At 39.7% G+C, this 19,963-nt stretch overlaps 1 protein-coding gene across 7 annotated transcripts in view; it reads left to right on the forward strand.

The window, feature by feature from the left end:
- Positions 1-19,963, forward strand: part of Erbin (erbb2 interacting protein) — a 108,838-nt gene that overhangs the window by 22,977 nt on the left and 65,898 nt on the right. For all 7 annotated transcript variants that reach the window (XM_059276169.1, XM_059276164.1, XM_059276165.1 and 4 more), the window contains exons 2-4: positions 7,688-7,735; positions 13,092-13,289; positions 15,395-15,512. In XM_059276169.1, the coding sequence (XP_059132152.1) occupies positions 13,101-13,289; positions 15,395-15,512 (307 nt within the window). In that variant the 5' untranslated portion in view covers positions 7,688-7,735; positions 13,092-13,100. The remainder of the gene's footprint in view (positions 1-7,687; positions 7,736-13,091; positions 13,290-15,394; positions 15,513-19,963) is intronic.

Raw genomic sequence — 19,963 nt, forward strand, 5'->3', positions numbered from 1 at the left:
AGGATAATCCCTCTACTTGCATAATGGTGAGTTACTGGAGTTTTTATTTGTGTTTTCCTGACTAAAGATGCTAGCATCTTTATGTGCTTTGGGTTTTTGTTCACCTTGGAGAAAACCCTGTTCAATTTTTTTTTTTTTTTTTTTTTTTTTTGAGACAGGAGTTCTAACTACTGGTCAGTATCCTTTTGTAGCCAAGGATTGTTCTAATCTACCCACTCCTGCTTCCCAACATTGGGATCACAGGCATGTGCCACCATGTTCAGTTTATGTTGTGTTGAGAATTAAAACCAGGGCTTTATGCTAGACAAATATTTTATTAATAGAACTGTATCTCTGCCCATGTTGTGATTTCTTGTTGTTGTATTTTAAGAGTTCTTTTAATATAGATACAAATCCACTATCAGATATATTATTTAAAGGTACATCTTCCATTCTGTGGGGTGTCTTTTCAACTTTTTTGTAGTAATAATATTCTTTTACATTATTGACAGTGTCTCTGGTGTTTGTTTTATTCTTGGAGGTGACACTCATGGTTAAGTTAGTTTCTTAACTGAGGATATTTTCCTGTTTCTAATTTACTAAAATTTTTGTCAAGAATGAATGTTGTATTTTGTTTATGTAGACATGATTTGATATTTAGGGAGAAAGTTGATTTTCCTTCTTTGCTATCTGACTTTGTTACCTATAGATAATGGCTTTCCATTCATTTTGTCACTTCTTAGTTATAGTTTACTGTTGTTTAATATAATGTAGGGTTTTGCATTAGTTAGGGTTTCTGTTGCTGTGAAGAGACACTATGACTACAGCAACTCTTATAAAGGAAAACATTTAATTGGGATGGTTTGCTTACAGTTCAGAGGTTCAGTCCATTATCATCATGGTGGGGAGAATGGCAGTGTGCAGGCAGACATGGTGCTGTGTTGTGGAATATTAGTTGAAGATGTGTTACATTTGTTTATGCTGTGAAACATTAGTTAATGATGCAAAGATGTGTTGCATTCTTTTATGTTGCATTTGTTTAACTCTGTGAAGCTGTGTTACTTTGCCTGTGTAAAACACCTGATGTTTTAGAGCTGAACAGCCAATAGCAAGGCAGGAGAGAGAAATAGGTGGGGCTGGTGGGCAGAGAGAATAAACAGAAGAACAAGGAGAGGGAGGAGCGAGAGAATGAGAGGAGGACTCCAGGGGCCAGTCATCCAGACACAGAGCCAGCAACAGAGTAAGAGTAAAGAAAGACATATAGAATAGAGAAAAGTAAAAGCCCAGAGGCAAACGGTAGATGGGAATAATTTAAGAAAAGCCAAGCTAAGAACTGGGCATTCATATGTAAGAATTAAGTCTCCGTGCATTTATTTGGGAGTGTGGGGTGGTGGGCCCCCAAACAGCAAAGAGGAAAAAAACCAAACAAGTACGGTGCTGGCAAAGTAGCTGAGAGTCCCACATCTGGCAGGCAACAGGAAAATGGTCTGTGACACTGGGCGGTGTCCTGAGCATAGGAGACCTCAAAGCCCGCCCCCACAGTGATGCACTTCCTCCAACAAGGCCGTCACCCACTCCACCAAAGCCACACCTCCTGATAATGCCACTCCTTATGAGATTATGGGGGCCAGTACGTTCAAACTTCACAGGTTTAAAACAAAAAACAAGTAATGATAACTACAGGTTCTTCTTATGTTGTTCAGGCTGGCTTTGATCATCTGACCTCAAATGATCCTCTTGGTTGTGCCTCTTGAGAGCTGGGATATGTATCAGGGCAGGCTCTAGTATTTATTTATTTGTTTGTTTGTTTATTTAAAATAAAAGGCTTCCCTGAATAATCCTGGTTGGCTTTGAACTTGACATTCTCCTGCCTCAGTCTTTTTTTTTTTTTTTTTGAAAGTATTCTTGAGTCTGTACATTAAATAGTTAATTTATGCTAACTTGGAAGATACCACTATCAAAGTTATATTAAACTTATAGTAATGAATTGGGAAATGACATTTAATTTTATAACATTTTTATAAAAAGCTATGTATATTTTAAAACGTAACCACTATTGTTATTTTAGCAATTTAAAAATATTAAAAATTCAAAATCAATATATTGATGAATTTAGCAATTTTAAACTTACTATCTGTACTACTAAATGCCCATTGTCATTTCTGTTTTCACATTTTGTATCTTTGAGTCTTCTGAGATATTGTCTATCTTTTTGAATTTGCAAGATATCCCAAGCTGGCTCAAACTCAAAATTTTCCTGCTTTGGCCTCCCTTGCTTTACAGGTACATGCTACCACTTCTTGCCCCACCCCCACCCCCCAAAAAGTATTTGTGTGCATGTGTGTTGGGGAGAGTGTTGTTGGAGTAAGCATTCTACTCCTGATTTACATCCCTAGCCCTCCTCTCTCTCTCTCTCTCTCTCTCTCTCTCTCTCTCTCTCTCTCTCTCTCTCTCTCTCTCTCTCCTCTCTCCTCTCTCCTCTCTCCTCTCTCCTCTCTCCTCTCTCCTCTCTCCTCTCTCCTCTATCTCTTCTCTCTCTCTTTCACTCTATGTTATTAATAATTATAATAATTAAAAATATTATATATGTGTTTAACAAAACCTCAGTGGTTTGATTTTTACCAATAAAGTCTTGGGAGCCAGATGCTGGGGTAAAAAAGAAACCCTGCTAGCTCAGAGAGGCAGAGAAAGCACCCAGCTGACCGTCCTCCTCCTCTGCCATCTCAAACAAAGCTCCTTTAACTGAGTGTCTCTCCCTTCTACTCCTGTGTGTCTCCATCTTCATCCTCCTGGTTTTTTCTTAATCATCCTATGTCCATTTCCTGTCAACTGGTTGCTTGCTCTGCCTCTTGACCTATGGTTGACTTTATTTAATCCTTTTACAATATTCAGGCAGAAAGCTCTTGGATTAAAGGTGTGTGCTAGGACTGAGCCACACCATGACTAGAAACAGGTTTTTCCCAATAAATATCACAATATCGGGGTTCATAATGTGATCTAATATTCTGCAAAACACACACACACACACACACACACACACACACACACCTACACAAGTTTTTAAATTTTATTTTTGTGAGCATGGTGTCTCTTTTATTTTTGTGAGCTTGTGTGAGTGGGTGGGGAGGGGGAGTTCATGAGACCAGAGGAAGATGTTGGGTGTCCTGTTGTATCACTGTGCTTATTCCCTTGAGCCTCAGTGATCTTCCTGTTTCCTCCTTGTGCAGCACCAGGGTTAAGTTGTGCATGGCTCCCTGTCTTTTTACATGGATGCTGGACTCAGAACTCAGGTCCCCCTCATGCTTATGCAGCCATGCTTGTACCTACTGAAACTCTTCAGAATCCCCTCTTCTAGTCTTACTGCTTATATTTGCCCATAAAACCAGACCGTCCATTTAATCTTTCCTCCTCTATGATTCCCACTCTTTTCCCATCTCTTTCCAGCAGCCCTGGGAACTGAATGTAGGGCTTCGCATATGCTAGGCAAGTGCTCTAAGCTGTGTTCCTGGATCTTTTGAAGATTTTTGCTTTAGACAGTACTGTTAACTTACATCTTGACCCCATACTTGTTTTGTAGCCCAGGCAGCTCTTGAACTTGGGATCTTCCTGCTTCTGTTTCCTGAGCACCTGAACCTGTGCCTAGTACTCTTTCTCTTAATCATTTTTGTCCCCTTATTAAATGGGGCTATTGGATGGAGAGTTAGATGTGCAAGTTTGAGTTTAGAAAAGACCTCACTTCAGTGCAACTGGCATTGCTTATGGACTGCATTGTATTCTCTTAGCTCACCCTTGACTTTTAGCTTCAGGCATGGGAATTGGTATATGAAGAATTAGGCTTACCTGAGGCTGGACTTGTGTCTCCAACAGTCAACCTTTTTTTTACCTCAATGACTTCTTAGCTGTGGGAGGTCTAGATTAGAGAGCAAGGCATTGGTGGTAAAGAATAGGTTAAGTCCCTAGATGCAGCTCTGCCCATGTCTCCCACTGAGAGGAGCAGTGGATAAAAGCTTCTCATTCATCCTCTATGTAGAGAGTTCTGAGTAACCTTTTGTGTTTTTCTCAGCAGGTTGAAGGGAAACAAGCTCCTGTTCCATCATATGGAAGACTGTGATAATATATCATTCCTTGTATTGGGATTCGCTCTATCCCTGTCTTACTCTTCTTGCTCCTCCAGCTAGTTTCTCAAACACCTATCTTTAATCGTGCCCTAGCTTCAGCCAATTTGAGGGACAAGTTGGAACCCAAAGACAGCATTCACTTATATTGTGTTTATTAGATTTTGAAAAATTTCAATTAAATTACTTTTGACTGGTACACAAAAGCATACAGTTTTACATATTAATGGAGTACTATGATATTCTGATGTGGATGCACTGTATAATCTTTAAGTCAGGTTAAACATATCTATCTCCAAACATTTATAATTTCATTAGGGTAAAAACTTTAAAAAATATTTCTTCTAGCTTCATGAGTACCTAGTATTTGGAAAATAGATAATACTTCAAAGATTGAAATTGAGTGATTACTCCGGGTAGGTTACTCGGGGTAGGTTTGAGGAATAAGATGTATGTTGTGTGTTAAGAGGTTGGTTTAAAGAGGATCAACAAGCAAAGAGACTTGGCATGCCCAGGCGCCGTGACAGAACTAGGTGGGTGGGAAGTTTTCATTGGACTGGCAGGACAGATGGGGCTGAGGTTGGAGGAAGAACAGTTGGGGACTAGAGAGATGGCTCAGTGGCAAAGAGTGTTTACTGCTGTTCTAGAGGGTGGGAGTTCCGTTCCCAGCATCCACATTGGGTGCTCACAACTGCCTATAATTCCAGCTACAGGAAATCTGACACCATCTTTGGACTTATACAGGCATGCATACGTACATACATACGTAAACACACGCACACAAACATAAATTTAAAAAATAAATCTTAAAGTACAACAGGAAGAATAAATGAAGACAGTAAACATGGACAGCTTGTTCAAGGGATTTTGCTGTAAAGGGGAGCAGGATAAAGGTCTGATGATAATTGAACAGAGACACTCTTCAAAGAGAGTTTTTTTAAGATGAGAGGCAAAAATATGTCTTGTTTATGCAGCATATGGTCAAACTTTTTGTCCATTACGTTTAATCAGTTAATTGATTTAAATATGGTGCTCAAGCTCAAATTCAGGGTCTTGTAGATGCTAAGCCTAAGCTTTGAACCTGAGCTAATTTCTCCTGCCTCTCTTTTTAAAAGTATTTCCAGTTGTCTCTGTAATGATAGTCTTAATATTATTGCTCATGATTTTAATATAGTCATCTAGATTTATTCTCATTGACTCTTCCTAAATCATGTTTGATGAATCTTAGAAGTGAAAACAGTTCTTACATATTACTAACAGAAACAAAGATTAGGAATTACTTTAGCATAGATTTAAACACTCAAAAGTAAAGAAAATTGAAGGCATTTACATAAAGAAGTTAATCTTGCCACAGGATTCTTTTTGGTTTTTTTGAGACAGGATTTCTCTGTGTAGCTTTGCACCTTTCCTAGAACTTACTCTGTAGCCCAGGCTGGCCTCGAACTCATAGAGATCCACCTGCCTCTGCCTCCCGAGTGCTGGTATTAAAGGCATGCGCCACCACTGTCCGGCGCCACAGGATTCTTATTTATGGAGAAGAAAATCCTGTCAAGACTGTATGAGAAGGCGGTGGATTTGAAATAGTGCCATGATTGAACTTCCTTCCTTGTGAATACACGTTTGTGGTGACATTGGATAAAATGTTTCTTTGCCCAGTTTTTATCAACCTGCTGCCGAAAATCCAGTCAACTCTGTGATAGGAACAGGTGAAATTCACCCACAGACTTTCTTTTCTGTATTGTCTCTCCCTCCCAAGTTTGAACTGTTTTCTTTCTTCACTCCCCTTTCTTCCTTGGGATTGTAGAATACTCTGACACAACTCTTTACTAACTTTCTCTTTGGGATAGTCAGTATAGTGACTGTAGAACGAAAGACTTTGGAAAGTCATTTGAAGGCCTTTGTGCCTTAATTTGTGTCAATCCTCCTAGATTAAGGTGGAGAATTCCACAGATTCTTCTATTATTCGTCAAGTTTCCTCAGCAGAAGAGTAAACCAAATAGTATTTCTTCCATTAGAGTATTTTTTCTGTAAATTCGACGTTTTCATTTATACTGAAAATGTATATGGAGATTTCAACTTCTAATTAGGCTATAGGAAGATACAAAAGAGCTTTAGTTACTAATATTAAGAAAAACCCAAAAATATAAGTCACAAGTACTAGAAGTAGATCTAGCAAAACTCAGTGGACTGAGGGCTGGAGGGCTGGCCTAGTGGGTAGGAGGGACTGGCTGCTATTCCAGACAACCTGGAGACTGAGCCAGGGCCTCCCATGTGCTAAGCAAGCTCTTCCTTGAGCAGTATGCACCCCTCACTCTGGGTGAATTTTAGCCAGCTAGTCGTAAAGTTCCACCCAGGGTTGATGATGAGGATGATGGTGATGATGATGATGATGTTGTTGTTGTTCTTCTTCTTCTTGTCATTCTCCTTCCTTCTTCTTCCTCCTCCTTTCTCTTCCTTCTTCCTCTTCCTCTTCTTCCTCTTTTCCTCTTCCTCATCTTCTTCCTCTTTTCCTCTTCCTCATCTTCTTCCTCTTCCTCTCCTCCTTCCTCTTTCTCCCTCCTCCTCCTTTCTCCTCCTTCATCTTCTTCCTCTTCCCCTCCTCCTTCCTCTTCCTTTTTTTCTTCTTCATGACAGGTTTTGCTAGTGCAGTCTATGGATAGTTACCCATATCCTATTTATAAAGTTTATAAGGGGCTAGAGAGATGTCTCAACAGTTAAGAGTATGTCCTGCTTTTTCAGAGGACCAGGTTCTGTTTATAGCATACACATGGGACAACTCATGAGCACCTATGACTCCAGTTCTTGGGGATCCAACACCCTCTTGCATCTATGGGCACCTGCATGTATGTGGTACACATAAACTTACTCAGGTGCACACTCTCATATACTCAATAAAAAGTAAATAAATCAAAAGAGTCTTTCTCATTCTTAAAAACAGAGTTTATAGTTGGCTTCCTTTGTCTGGAGTATGTATCTATTTGAATGTGATACAGTGACACTCATTGCTTTGTACCACTCAGTTGTGCTCATTTAACTAGATTTTTCTTCTCTGCCTCCAGGCACACTTGTGTATCTTTTGATGCATATTCTCTTCTGGCAACTGGTTGCTGTTGTTGTTTTTTAATATCCTGTTAAATAAAACTGCCTGGTTGTGTTTGGAATGTCCAGTTTTGCCCCCCCCCCCCTTTTTTTTTTCCTTCTTTGGTCCTAGAAGGTTAAGCAGCCAGGGCAAGTATAATCATTGGTTTTAAAAGTCCACTTAGTGTATACCAGTGGCCCAGTCGTGTTCTGGAAGTTCTTTTTGGCTGGCCATAGCTGGTGACTTGAATGATTGCCTGTTGTGGTCTTTAGAGGTGTCCTGTTAGTAAAAGGAAAGAGGGAACAGCAGACCCAGGGTGGTTACCTGTTTGGGAAGGCTGCCCTGTCCACTACAGCTGATATGTTGGTTTGCTTAGTTGATTATATTTGCAATTTACAGTAATCAGTGTTTTAAAGTTCAGTTTAGCTTTTGTTTTAATTTAGGAATTAGAGATGTCCCTTAGTTATAAAGATTTTTTTGTTGTTGTTTATTTTGGTTTTCTTTTTTTTTATAGAATGTTGGCTCAATTAAGAAACATCAGGGAGATAAATTCAACCCAGTGGTAAGTAGATTTATTTCTCTTTTGTTTGTTTGATTTGATTCTTTTCTTTTTTTTTCTCTTATCCACCTCTGGCTGGCCTGGAACTCACTATGTAAGCCAGGCTGGCCTCAACGAGATGTGTCTGCTTCTACTTCCCAAGTGCTGGAATTAAAGACATGAACCACCATGCTTGGCTAGATTTAATTTTGTTAGAAAGTTGTCAGTTTATTACACTCCTTTTCTGGGTTGACTGCTTTTCTTCCATTGTGATTGGAGGATTCTTACTTAACTCCAGTGTCACCTCTGGTTCATATAGTAGCTTTTCCTAAAATTCTACTTAGCAGTCCATTGATTTGATTGTGCATCACTTTCTATTCAGATTGGCTTGGTTGTCTCCTGTGGGTAAACTGTCTTTATTATTATGTATGGGAAGATTTTGCTTTAGGTAATTTTCCTTTTCCTTTATACCCCCCTCTCAAGGATTAAGGTCCTTTTAGTTTTTCTTTTCAATCAGTTAGCAGCTGTCATTCCATACTGTCTTATCTGCAGACCTATGTAGAATTCAGATCTATTTTTGTATTGGCTCTGGGGCCACTCGTTCATTTTGAAGACTAAGACCAAGACGGGATGGCACATGCTTGTAACCCTAACCTCTAAGGCTGAGGCAGGAGCTCACTTGACTCCGAGAGGCCAGCCTGAGCCAGCATGAGACCTGTCTCAAACAAAACAAAAAAGATAGAAAAGACTGTCTGAATTTAATCTGATGTTTGAATTGCTCTCTTTGTAGCTTCCTAGAGCAAAGCACACATTCACCCTTCCTTTTCTGAATTAACTGTCCTGCTGTAATTTTGTATTCATTTGCTTTATGAAGGAAAATCTTGGGGACTTTCAGTTTAACAGTTACTTTACTCTATAAATTACCTTGTACCTCAAATGCCTTATATCATATCCAAAACAAATATGCTGTCTTTCCGATTACATACATTATTTCATGCCATTCATTTATTATATTCCTACATCTTGAATGGTTTCTGGAAATGAATTTTTTAAGCCATATTATTGAAGTTCTTACACATTGTCAATTCTGTGTTTGTTACTATATGGTTTGTGAGAATCATAGTTTGAATCATGGAAGTAGTTCTGTGCAGTTGAACTTTCTGTCGTGGTAGAAATGTTCCATAACTAATCCACTTTGGTAACCCTAGTAAGATGTGGCATTTGAACGTTTGAACTAAAATGGAATAAGGAAACGGCATTTTAAATTTTATTTGATTTAATACTAAATTTCAATAGCACATGTATCTACTGGCTATCATCCTAGACAGAACAGATAGCAGGTTCTTAAATGGCCTAACTCAATATCAATTGAAATGAGAGATTTTATATCTTATTTGGGGGTTTAAATTTTTTTTAATTTAACATAATTTCTTTATTGATTCTTCGGGAATTTCAAATCATGCACCCCAATTCCACTCATTTCCCAGTCTCTCCATATCTGTCCTTCACCCTTGCAGCACCCCCCCAAGAAAATTTTTTAAAAATTTAAAACAAAACAAATAAAAAACCACTCTGCTCCTCCATCTTTCTTGCCTTTCCAACACCTCTTTATTCAACTTAGTGGCATTGGAAACCACAGTGCGTCGGGCAGTATATTTTTGTTCTGTCAGCTTAACTTGTGAATATTCATTTTAGTAATGAGGTCTGGTTCAAGGCCTCTGGTTTCTGGTACATCATCATCACTGGACCCTCACCAAAACTCCCCTCAGATATTGCACAGCCTCCCTGAGTCATAGAGATCCCTACGGGTAATTGTTCCACAGGACTGGTTCCTTCACATGCTCTGGTAGGTCATAGATGGGGTAGATGTTAGGGTGGGCCAACCTGAAGCCCTGGATATGGGCCTAAGTGGTAGCTGAGCTGGTCAGAAACTGGCTGCTGGGGCCGTCCCCCTCAGGCACAGGGCAAAGTCCACTCTCCTATGCCCACACCATCAGGGCCAACTTTCCCATGCTCGTGGTGAGGATTGGGGCCAGCTCTCCTGTTCAGGGCAGGCCAGTGAAGGGCAGGGCCAGCTCATCATGGCCCTCGAATTTCATCATGCATGGTTCTTATGCCCCCCTTGGTGACATGGGCCATAGACATCAACACAGACCCTACCTGCTCTAGCGACATAGACCCAAACATGGCCCGTGGCAGCAGCTTGGGCTCGGACATCACCGTGGCCCTGGTGGCAGCACAGACCACTCAGATGAGCGTGGCTTCAGTGGCAGCATGGCCCTCAGATACTGACAAGGCCACAGGTTGAGGCCCAGACCCTGGGCATCTGTGAGGCCTTTGTGGCAACCTGGGCCACAGATTTCAACACAAATCATGGTTGTGGTAGGACCACAGACCCAGATATGGTCCTCAGCAGCAGCTGGGCCTAGATGTCACCATAGCCCCAGGTGGCAGCGCAGGCCACTGAGATCAGCACAACCCCTCAGACACCAACATAGCCCCAGGTGGTGGCCCAGACCCCTGGGCATCCACATAGCCTTTGACGGTAACAGGAGCTATGGACATCAACACAGACCCTGGATACTGCTGCAGGGCCACAGAACCAGACATGGTCCTTGGCAGCAGCTCAGGCCCAGAGGTCACCATGGCCCCGAGTGGCAAGCAGGCCACCGATACTGTCCTGCTCCTCACCATCTTTACTTCGTCCATTCTACCTTTTTTCACAGCAAGTGAACCATTCTGCTTGTCTTCCTCTCTCATCTCTCCACCACACATTTGCTCATCATGATGGCACCCTCCCATCTAGCACCACAAGGTGCCAGGCAGGCCCAAGAATATCTTCAGCCAGCCTAGGCCTTGAGGACCCAGACTAGCCTGTAGATGGCTTTCACCTGCCTGAGCCAAGTGGCATCCAGCAGGTCTGTGTGGATGTCTTCCTACCAGCCAGGATTTAAAAATTTATCTTAATAGTATATAACTGTATGTTTAATCCTCTTTGAGCAGTTAAATTCTTTATTGAATGAACTGTTATTCCTGTTGGTAAAATGTACATATCTATAAACATAGAATTGTTAGTAAGCCGGGCGGTGGTGGTGCACACCTTTAATCCCAGCACTCGGGAGGCAGAGCCAGGCGGATCTCTGTGAGTTCGAGGCCAGCCTGGTCTCCAAAGCGAGTTCCAGGAAAGGCGCAAAGCTACACAGAGAAACCCTGTCTCGAAAAACCAAAAAAAAAAAAAAAAAAAAAAAAAGAATTGTTAGTAAGAATTCAGTATGCTTTTTGGGGGGGGCCTTATATTTCTTCTAGACATAGATTTTAGATGTAAACCTTCTGGGTGTGTGATGCTGAGGTTCTAAACCAGGGTGAGCCTTGCATGGTTGATAAGCAAGCACTTTATCATTGTACTGTTCCATCAACCTCAGGTGAAAACATCTGATGCCTGACCTACTAGATTTTCTTAAAAATTTTTTTTAAGTAGTGTGTAAATACACCTATTAATACTGGGTTTTGAGGATCTAGTTCAAATGTATATTACATGCTTTTACAAAAATCTAGCTTGTGAGTCTTTGTAGTTCTAAAAAAGAAACATTAACTACCATGTTAAAGATCTTTAATTTCTGGTGTTGTTTCCTAGTTAAGAAACTCTGTTTCTTTATGGAAACAATAAGACATTCCCTAGAAAATTGTAATGAAGACAAAGAAAATATTTACATACTTTATCCAAAGCATTTCAGCATAGTGCCTGGTGATTCAGTAAAGTCAGAGTGTGGGATGAGTGTAGGGACCCTGTCTGTGGTCAGACATTTAGGTATCATGAAGTGGGAAGTAGTGCCTTGAGGAGCCATGGTGGATCCCAAGTCAAGGAAAAAATAATACTGATTATGTTTTGATTTAAACATTGACATTTTATTCATAGATTATTTTTCAGTAATTAAAATAGTTAAGATATTTGTCTTTCTTACTGAGTTTTCTATACTCTGTTATATTTTGTGCCTGAGAGGTCTAGTGACTTTACCTCAGGCTGGTGCTAGTTGAAAGTACTGTGTCTGTGCTTCAGGCAAGAATTGTATTTATGGACAGAGAATTGCTTACTAATTGGCAGTCATTCTCATTTTATTAAATTAGTACTCTGCTAGTTTGGAATTTATACACAAGTTCTTTAAAATTGATCTTGTGAGTTTTTACTAATTCAAAACTGGCTTTTTCTCTCTGTTAACTGAAAGACTGTATTTTAAGTGAGTTTACTCACATGTAATCTTAAACAATTTAGAATCTTTAAGCTCTTTTAAAAACTATAGGCTCGGGCCTGGAGAGATGGCTCAGAGGTTAAGAGCACTGACTGCTCTTCCAGAGGTCCTGAGTTCAATTCCCAGCAACTACATGGTGGCTCACAACCACTTGTAATGAGATCTGGTGCCCTCTTCTGGCTTGCAGGGACACATGCAGGCAGAATACTGTATACATAATAAATAAATAAATCTTTAAAAAACAAACAAACAAAAAAAAACTATGGGCTAGTATTTGATTGAAACAAAATTATACTTGAAGTAGATGGGTATTTTCATGTAGGAGACTCATAGTGTCTTAGGGTTTTTATTGCTGTGAAGAGACCTCATGACCACAGAAGCTCTATAAAGAAAACATTTAATTGGGGTGGCTTGCTTACAGTTTCAGAGGTTCAGTCCACTATCATCATGATGGAGAGCATGGCAGCGTGCAGGCAGACCTGGTGCTGGAGCTGAGAGTGCTACATCTTGCTGGCAACAGGAAGTCGACTGACTGTCACACTGAGGGACGCTTGAGCAAAAGAGACCTCAAAGCCCATCCCACAGTGACATGCTTCCACAAGGCCACACCTCCTAATAGTGCCACTCCATTTGGGGGCCATTTTCTTTCAAACCACCATAGGAAAGTTAAACCATAGGAAACTTAAATGGTGATTGATCCCTAATGGATGGTTAAGAAGACCTGAACATGTCTGTGCAGTCATTTCCTATTCAGAAATGTGTATAGTCGAGTTCTTCACTAAGAAACAATTCTTAGAGCCAGAAATTAGAGAGAAATCTTTTATTATGGTTTTTGAGAGTTAAGCAGACTTCTCAAAGCATGGGTTTGTAAAAACATATGAATGGTTACTTCTTGGATTGTTTTGTAAAGCACTGAAGTGCTTGAGTTTAACTTAAAATCCTAATTTGAAGCCCACTAGATATATAAATGTAGATATTAAAACAATCTTAAGTAGGCTCCATTGGGTGTGTGTGGTGGTCTGGAGGTATTTTGTCTGTAGCATATTGAGTTGTGCTATGTGGATGGTAATTTGTTGGAAAAGTTGTTTGTTATATTATATACAATTTGATTTGTTTTTATCTGCATGCTGCAGCTGTTAAAAATGACTACAAAGCGAAGTTTGTTTGTGCGGTTGGTGCCGTGTCGCTGTCTACGAGGAGAAGAGGAAACAGTCACTACGCTAGATTATTCTCATTGCAGCTTGGAACAAGTTCCCAAAGAGATTTTCACCTTTGAAAAAACCTTAGAGGAGCTCTATTTAGATGCTAATCAGATTGAAGAGCTCCCCAAGGTATGTTAATACTGTCAAGAATTACATGTCTATTATGTCTGTTCATAGATGTTTACATCCTTATATTCTTGTACATGTGTTGCCATTCATTGGTTTAGTCTTACTGTAAGCACAATTCAAAATGATACAGATTTTTAAACCTCTGTTCAAGTTGTTTCAGTACTTGTGTGAATAACTTAAAATTTTATTTTTACTTGAAGCATATTATAACCATCAAAATAGATAATGCATCTACACAACTTCTGGAGCCATTAAATTTAACTGTCTTATTGTAAATTCTATAAGCCCTTTATATGCAGTGGTATAATCGGGGCTAATTGTCATTTCAGCTACCACATCATGCTTTCATGGGTCTATAAGTTTTAGAGGTGGGATTCTGCTTTCTTCCATTTTGTCTGGAATTGGTTTGGAGAACGTGCATCTCTGAAATCTAATAACAACTGGCAGAAAAAGATGGCTGTTGTGGAGTTCTTTCTCAGATTACCACTTTATTAATTTTTTTAGTATGCTCCTAGTTTCCTCTTATTATTTGTATGTTTTCATGTTTTTTGAAAAAGCTGCAGTAGCTTTAAATTGTTTATTAGGGTTTATAGCCATCTGAATGGCTGTTTGTGTTTTTTTTCCGAGACAGGGTCTCACCTTGTAGACTAGACTGTCCTCAACTCTCAGAGATCTGTCTGCCCTTGCCTTCCAAGGCCTGTGATTGAAGGTGTGCACCACCATGCCCCTTGAAGCTGTAAATGGAGACTTGAAATTGGTGGCTTAAAAACCTGGCTAGAGCTGGGTATGTTGGTGCCTAAGGGAGGAAGATCTCCAGTTCAAGGCCAATTTGAGCTACACAGTGAGTTCTGCTTTGGCCTGGATCATATGTGTAGTGAGACTTTGTTTCAAAACCAGCCAACCATGGCCACCAAAGAACAATCTAATATGTATTATCAGAATTCTGAAAAACTGTAATTTGGACTGTGAGATTTAGAAAATAAAGTTACAGGAGACTTAAATAAGAATTTTGGATGAACAAGAAATAATTACTATAAGTATACAGTATGTAGGATATAGTTATACTAAACAATAGTTTATCTGAAATTCAAATTTAATTGGGTATCCTGTATTTAATCCAGCAACCCTAACTGTAATATAACAGTAAATAAAGCATGTTGCATATAGACCTTGTTTCATGAAATAGTTGTTTTAGATATTTGTATCTTTGTGAACATCCTGGATGACAGTATACAAAGGCTTTTAATTGTGATGACCAATACTAAACGCATTTGAAAGCCAGTTCTATCCTAGGTAATTAATTTTTTAAAAATTTCATTGAGATAGAATCTCACTTTCTAGTCTAGGCTTCAAACTTCACTGCAATCCTCCTGCATCAGCTTCCCAGATCTGGGGATTATAGGTTTGAGCCACTACGCCCAGTTTATTCTTGATAATTTTGTGGAGAAGTCTTTAATAGCTGTGGGAAAATGTTAAAGGTCTCCAGTTACATGATTGTGAATCACACCTACACTGTGATTGTAGTGTATTCTGTAATTTACTGTTCATTGTTACTGTGTACTCCAACAAATCATTACTTTTCATGACTTGTCCCTCTGACAGAATATGGAAAACCTAGGTTAGTCACGAATTAGGGTCTCAGTATGGAGGCATGTACAAGAGAGATGCTGACTGTAACAGTGTAAGTAACTGAACAGACCCTACCACAGACCTAACACTTGGACATTTTTCAAGGGATGCTCTTCAGATGGCTTTTTGAAATAAGCTTGATTGAAAGACAAGCTCTAGAACTTAAAATCTGTAACAGCCACTTATCCTTTGACAGCTTCAAACAAAAATATAGCCATATATGTTTTATATACTGGTTCTCACTGGGTGCAGGTTAGAAGTATAAATCATTCTAAGTGAGTCAAATTTATTCAGATCCACAATAGCATAGTCAGAACAATGTGAGACATTGTTCTGTATGTTAATGTATTTCCTAGTGTTAAAGTAGGCCTAAATCATTTAGCTTTAGTATGGATATTAATTGTATAAAAATTAGTTCATGAAATACCTAAAGAAATGTGAAAGGTAATCAAAACCCTTTCTCTGTTTTTCTTTAGCAACTGTTTAACTGTCAGTCTCTACATAAACTAAGTTTGCCAGACAATGATTTAACAACATTACCAGCATCCATTGCAAATCTTATTAATCTCAGGGAACTGGATGTCAGCAAAAATGGTAAGTCCTCCAGATTCTTGTCCTGTGATACATATTTCATTGTTAGAATTTCTGTTTTCCAAATGTTTAAAAGTATGTTGTAATGTATTAACTTCATCTACAATCTATTTTACATAAATACAATAACATTTTTCCCATTTCAAAAGTTTTGTAACCTGTTTTGTGTCAAATGCAATAAAATTCAGTGTCATATTCTTGGCTTATAATTGTTTATAAATATAAAATCTATGATACCTCAAAACAAGTGGAAAATAAGTACATATATCATTATAGTCCATCTTGTACAAATGTATTCCTCAAATGTATTCCTCCTAACTGAAAGCTTTGACTTGGATCAACATTTATCATCCTACTCCCTCACTCTGCCTTGCTTCTGCTAACTACCATTTCACTTTCTGCTTCTGTGAGCTTGCCCTTTTAATATTCAGTATTGGAGATCACGGGATGTTCATCTTCTTATTACTGATTTATTTTACTTAACATGATAGTGTTTAGGTACATCCATCCTGTTGCCAATGACTAGGTCTCCTCTTTTAATGACTGAAGAGTGTTTCACTGTACATACATGCATATAATGTTTCCTTTATTGAGTCATTTATTCATGGACGCTCAGGTTGATTCCACATCTTAGTTATTGTGAGTAATACTGCAGTGAGCATAGAAGTGCAGACCTTTCTTCTCTCTTTCCCTCAGAAGTTGTGTGGCTTGCAAATCATTTTCTCCCACTCAGACAACTGTATTTTCACTGTATTCTGGACTTGTTTGGTTGTGCACAGCTTTCTAGTTTCATGTAACCAGTTTATTTTTGTATTTGTTGTCTATCTTTTTGGTGTCGTATTTTTTACAAAACCATTTTCTAGGTGGCTTTTTTTTTTTTTGATGATTTATTTTTATCTTATGTGTATTGGTGTTTGGCATGCATGTATGTCTGTGTAAATGTGTCAGATCCCCTGGAACTGGAGTTATAGCAGTTGTGAGCTGCCATGTGGGTGCCAGGTCCTCTGGAAGAGCAGTATATATACTCTTAGCCGCAGAGTCTTCTCACTAGCTCCAGCTGCTGCTGCTGCTGCTGCTGCTGCTGCTGCTGCTGCTGCTTCTTCTTCTTCTTCTCCTCCTCCTCCTCCTCCTCCTCCTCCTCCTCCTCCTCCTCCTCCTCCTCCTCCTCCTCTTCTTCTTCTTTTTCTTCTTCTTCAGTAGTTTTACAATATCTGGTCTTGTGCCTTGAATCCTTTGGTCTACTGTGGGAGACCCACTCCTACTTTTTCCCCAGGGTACTCTTGAGGAGGGAGAAGTGAGAAATATTTAGATAGAAGGACAGACAAGAAAGAGACAGATAGAAATATAGGATAGCCTTGGGAGGGCCTGGATCCTTATCCACCAGCCCCTTCTGTCTCTTCTAAAGGGCTATTTATAGGTGTGCCAAGAGGTGCAGACCCTTCCAATCACCTGGTAACTGTGCACGTGGTCAAGCAATCCTCTAATGCAGCTCTGCTGGGTAAAGCAAGCTCAGCTCTCACTAGGAAAACTTTGTGGGCTCCCACAGTCTACACAGGGACATCTGCTTTCCCCAGTCCCACTGAAGAGATCCTCCTTGCCTTTTGATGTTTGTAGGCAGATTTTTCTTTGCATTGCCAGCTCACAAAAAATGACACAAAAAGTTATTGTGAAAGTTCAGCATTAGCTTAGGCTTGTTTCTAACTAGCTGTTATTACTTAACCCATATTTTTTAATCTACGTTCTTCCCCGCACTCGTTACCTCATCTCCACTATACCTATCCTGGTTATTCTGCATCTGGCTGGCAACTCTGCCTTTCTTTTTCCCAGAGCTCTCTCTGTCCAGAAGTCCCTGCTATATCTCCTGCCTGTCTATTGGCCGTTTAGGTTTTTATTTAACCAATCACAACGACATATCTTTACAAAGTGTAATCAAATATCTCACAGCAGATGTGTTCTTGGTACCTTTGTTGTTTCTGACCTTCTATTCTGTTCCATTGGCATTTTTCTGTTATACCTGCACCATATTCTTTCGTTGTTAGAGCTTGCAGGTGAATTTTGAAGTTAAATGGTGTGAGGCCTGTAGCTTTGTTCCTTTTACTCAAGATTACTTTTGCTTCAGAGTCTTTTGTGCTACTCTGCTAGGATTATTTTCTTCTGTTTTTGTGAAAAATGTCATTAGAATTTTGATAGTACATTGGATCAACAGGACACTGTGTGGTTTGGACATTTTAACAGTTCTGTTCCTTCTCATCTGGAAACATGGGGTATCCTTTCCATTTATTTACAGTTCTAGCTTCTTTCATCATAGCTTTGTTGTTTTCTGTGTAGTTTTTTTTTTGTTGTTGTTGTTAGCTATTATAAATGGGATTTTGCTTTAAAAGAAAAATTTTGGATAGATTATTGTTAGCATATAGAAGTGTGACTTCTGTATGTTCCATTTTAATATTGACCCTTTTCATTTCTTTCTGTTGCCCACTTGCTCTGGTTAGGACTTAATATGGCTATACATAGCTTAATGACCATACATTTACAAGTTTTTCTGAGAAATACAGCATTTGGGGGGGGCGGTAAATATAGAATATGGTCTTTTTAAAATCATCTTTTATATTTTGAAATTACGTAATTTCCCCCCTCCAACTTCTTCCCATGTAACCCTCCCCTCTCAAATTCATGGCCTTTTTTTTTTTAAATTGTTCTTACCTAAATATAAATACAACCTTCTCAGCCTATATGTTATTTGTACGTATATGACTTCAGGCCTGATCATTTAATATTAGATAACCAATTTGGGGAGCTCTTCCCTGAGGAAGACTATCTCTCCCACTCTCGATATTCCTTAGTTGCCTCTAAGCTTTTTGTGTATGTGTATTGGGGGAGATGGTGTTGAGAAAGAGTCATTTTGCAAAGCCCTGGCTATCCTGGAACTCACTATGTAGACCAGACTGGTCAATGAGACCAGACTCACAGAGGTCTGCTGTCTCTGCCTCCCAAGTGTTAGGATGAAAGGCCTGTGCTACCACACCTGATCTCTGTAGTTCTTTGTCTAGGGTTGAGGTCTTGTGGGGTTCCCCCCTTTCATGTTAGCATATCTATTGGTGGTGGTGTTCAGGTCCTGTTTAGGCAGCCGTATTGAGGAGACTATGGGTGTAGCTTCTCTGACATTCCTGGGAGTCAGAATCTCACAGCAAACTCCCTGTTCCTCTTAAAGTCATTCCGCCCCGTCTTCTGAGATGATCCCCGAGCCTTAGGCGCAGGAGTTATGTTGTAGATGGATCAGTCAGTACTGGGCACCACATGATCCCTTTTTCTCTCCATTTTGACTGGTTGTGGTTTACTGTAATGATCTCTGTTGTAAAGAAAAGCTACTTTTATGAGGGGTGAGAACTGTACTTATCTATATGCATAAGGATAAATATTTAGAGTGTAGTTTGAGATCATGCTGGTTTATTAAAGTGGCAGGTGTAGGTTCTCCTTCAAGATCCATGACTTAACTAGCCCTGGGTAGATGGCTGGCTTTCCATTATCAGGCATGATTTCCCTCTTGTTGAGTGGGTCTTAAGTCCGTGAGAGAGTCCATACCACTAAGATATGAGTGCTGCTGCTGCACCCTTAGGGTTATTTGCCATGCTGGTTGTTTATGTGGTCTCAATCTAATCAAGCAATGGTAGGCATGGGGTGTATGAGAAAGTGACTTGGATTATAATACAGTAAATGTTTCCTTATAAGTAGGAAGGAGTTCTGCGCTCAGTCTTGCACTGCTCTGACAAGATACCTGAGAAAATAATGAAAGGAGCAAAGATTTTTTATTGACTCCCAATTCTGAAGTTTGAGATATACATGGCTTCTGGTCTCATTGCTCTCAGCTGGTGGCACAGTGCATCATAGCAGGAACATGTGTTGGGGTCCAGTCATCCCATGGCAGCCAGCAAGCAAACAGAGAACAGAGGACTGGTGTTACAGTATTTTCTTCAAAATGTGCCCTGACTACCTGAGTTCCTTTTACCATGCCCTACCTATCTGAAGGTCTCACTATCTCCTAACAACCTTAGAGATTGTCAGTAAAACCATTGGAAATATTTAAGGCCCAAATAGTAACAAATATTCTTTAAAATTATTACAAAAAGTAATAGTATATAACAGTAAGTATATAAGCCAGTAACGTTAATTTGGCAATTTATGCTGTTTATAATTGTCAGGCTTTACTGGCTATGGGTGGGTTAGGACTTCTGTTGGTCTTTTCTGTGTCGAACACACAGATTGCAAGCCCAGTGCCACTTTGAGATCTTTGGCAGCAGTTAACTCTGCAGCTCACACATGATTGAGCCTGTATGATAATGAGTATTCAGAGACGGGTAGTGCCTGGGGGGCGCTCACTAACCCAAGACAGAGTGCCTGTGTGGCCTGGGCAGGCGTCTACATGACGGGTAAGGTGACCTGCTGACATCCCACGCAAC

This window comes from Peromyscus eremicus, chromosome 11 (genome assembly GCF_949786415.1).
Source record: "Peromyscus eremicus chromosome 11, PerEre_H2_v1, whole genome shotgun sequence".
In the NCBI taxonomy this organism is placed as follows: Eukaryota; Metazoa; Chordata; class Mammalia; order Rodentia; family Cricetidae; genus Peromyscus; species Peromyscus eremicus.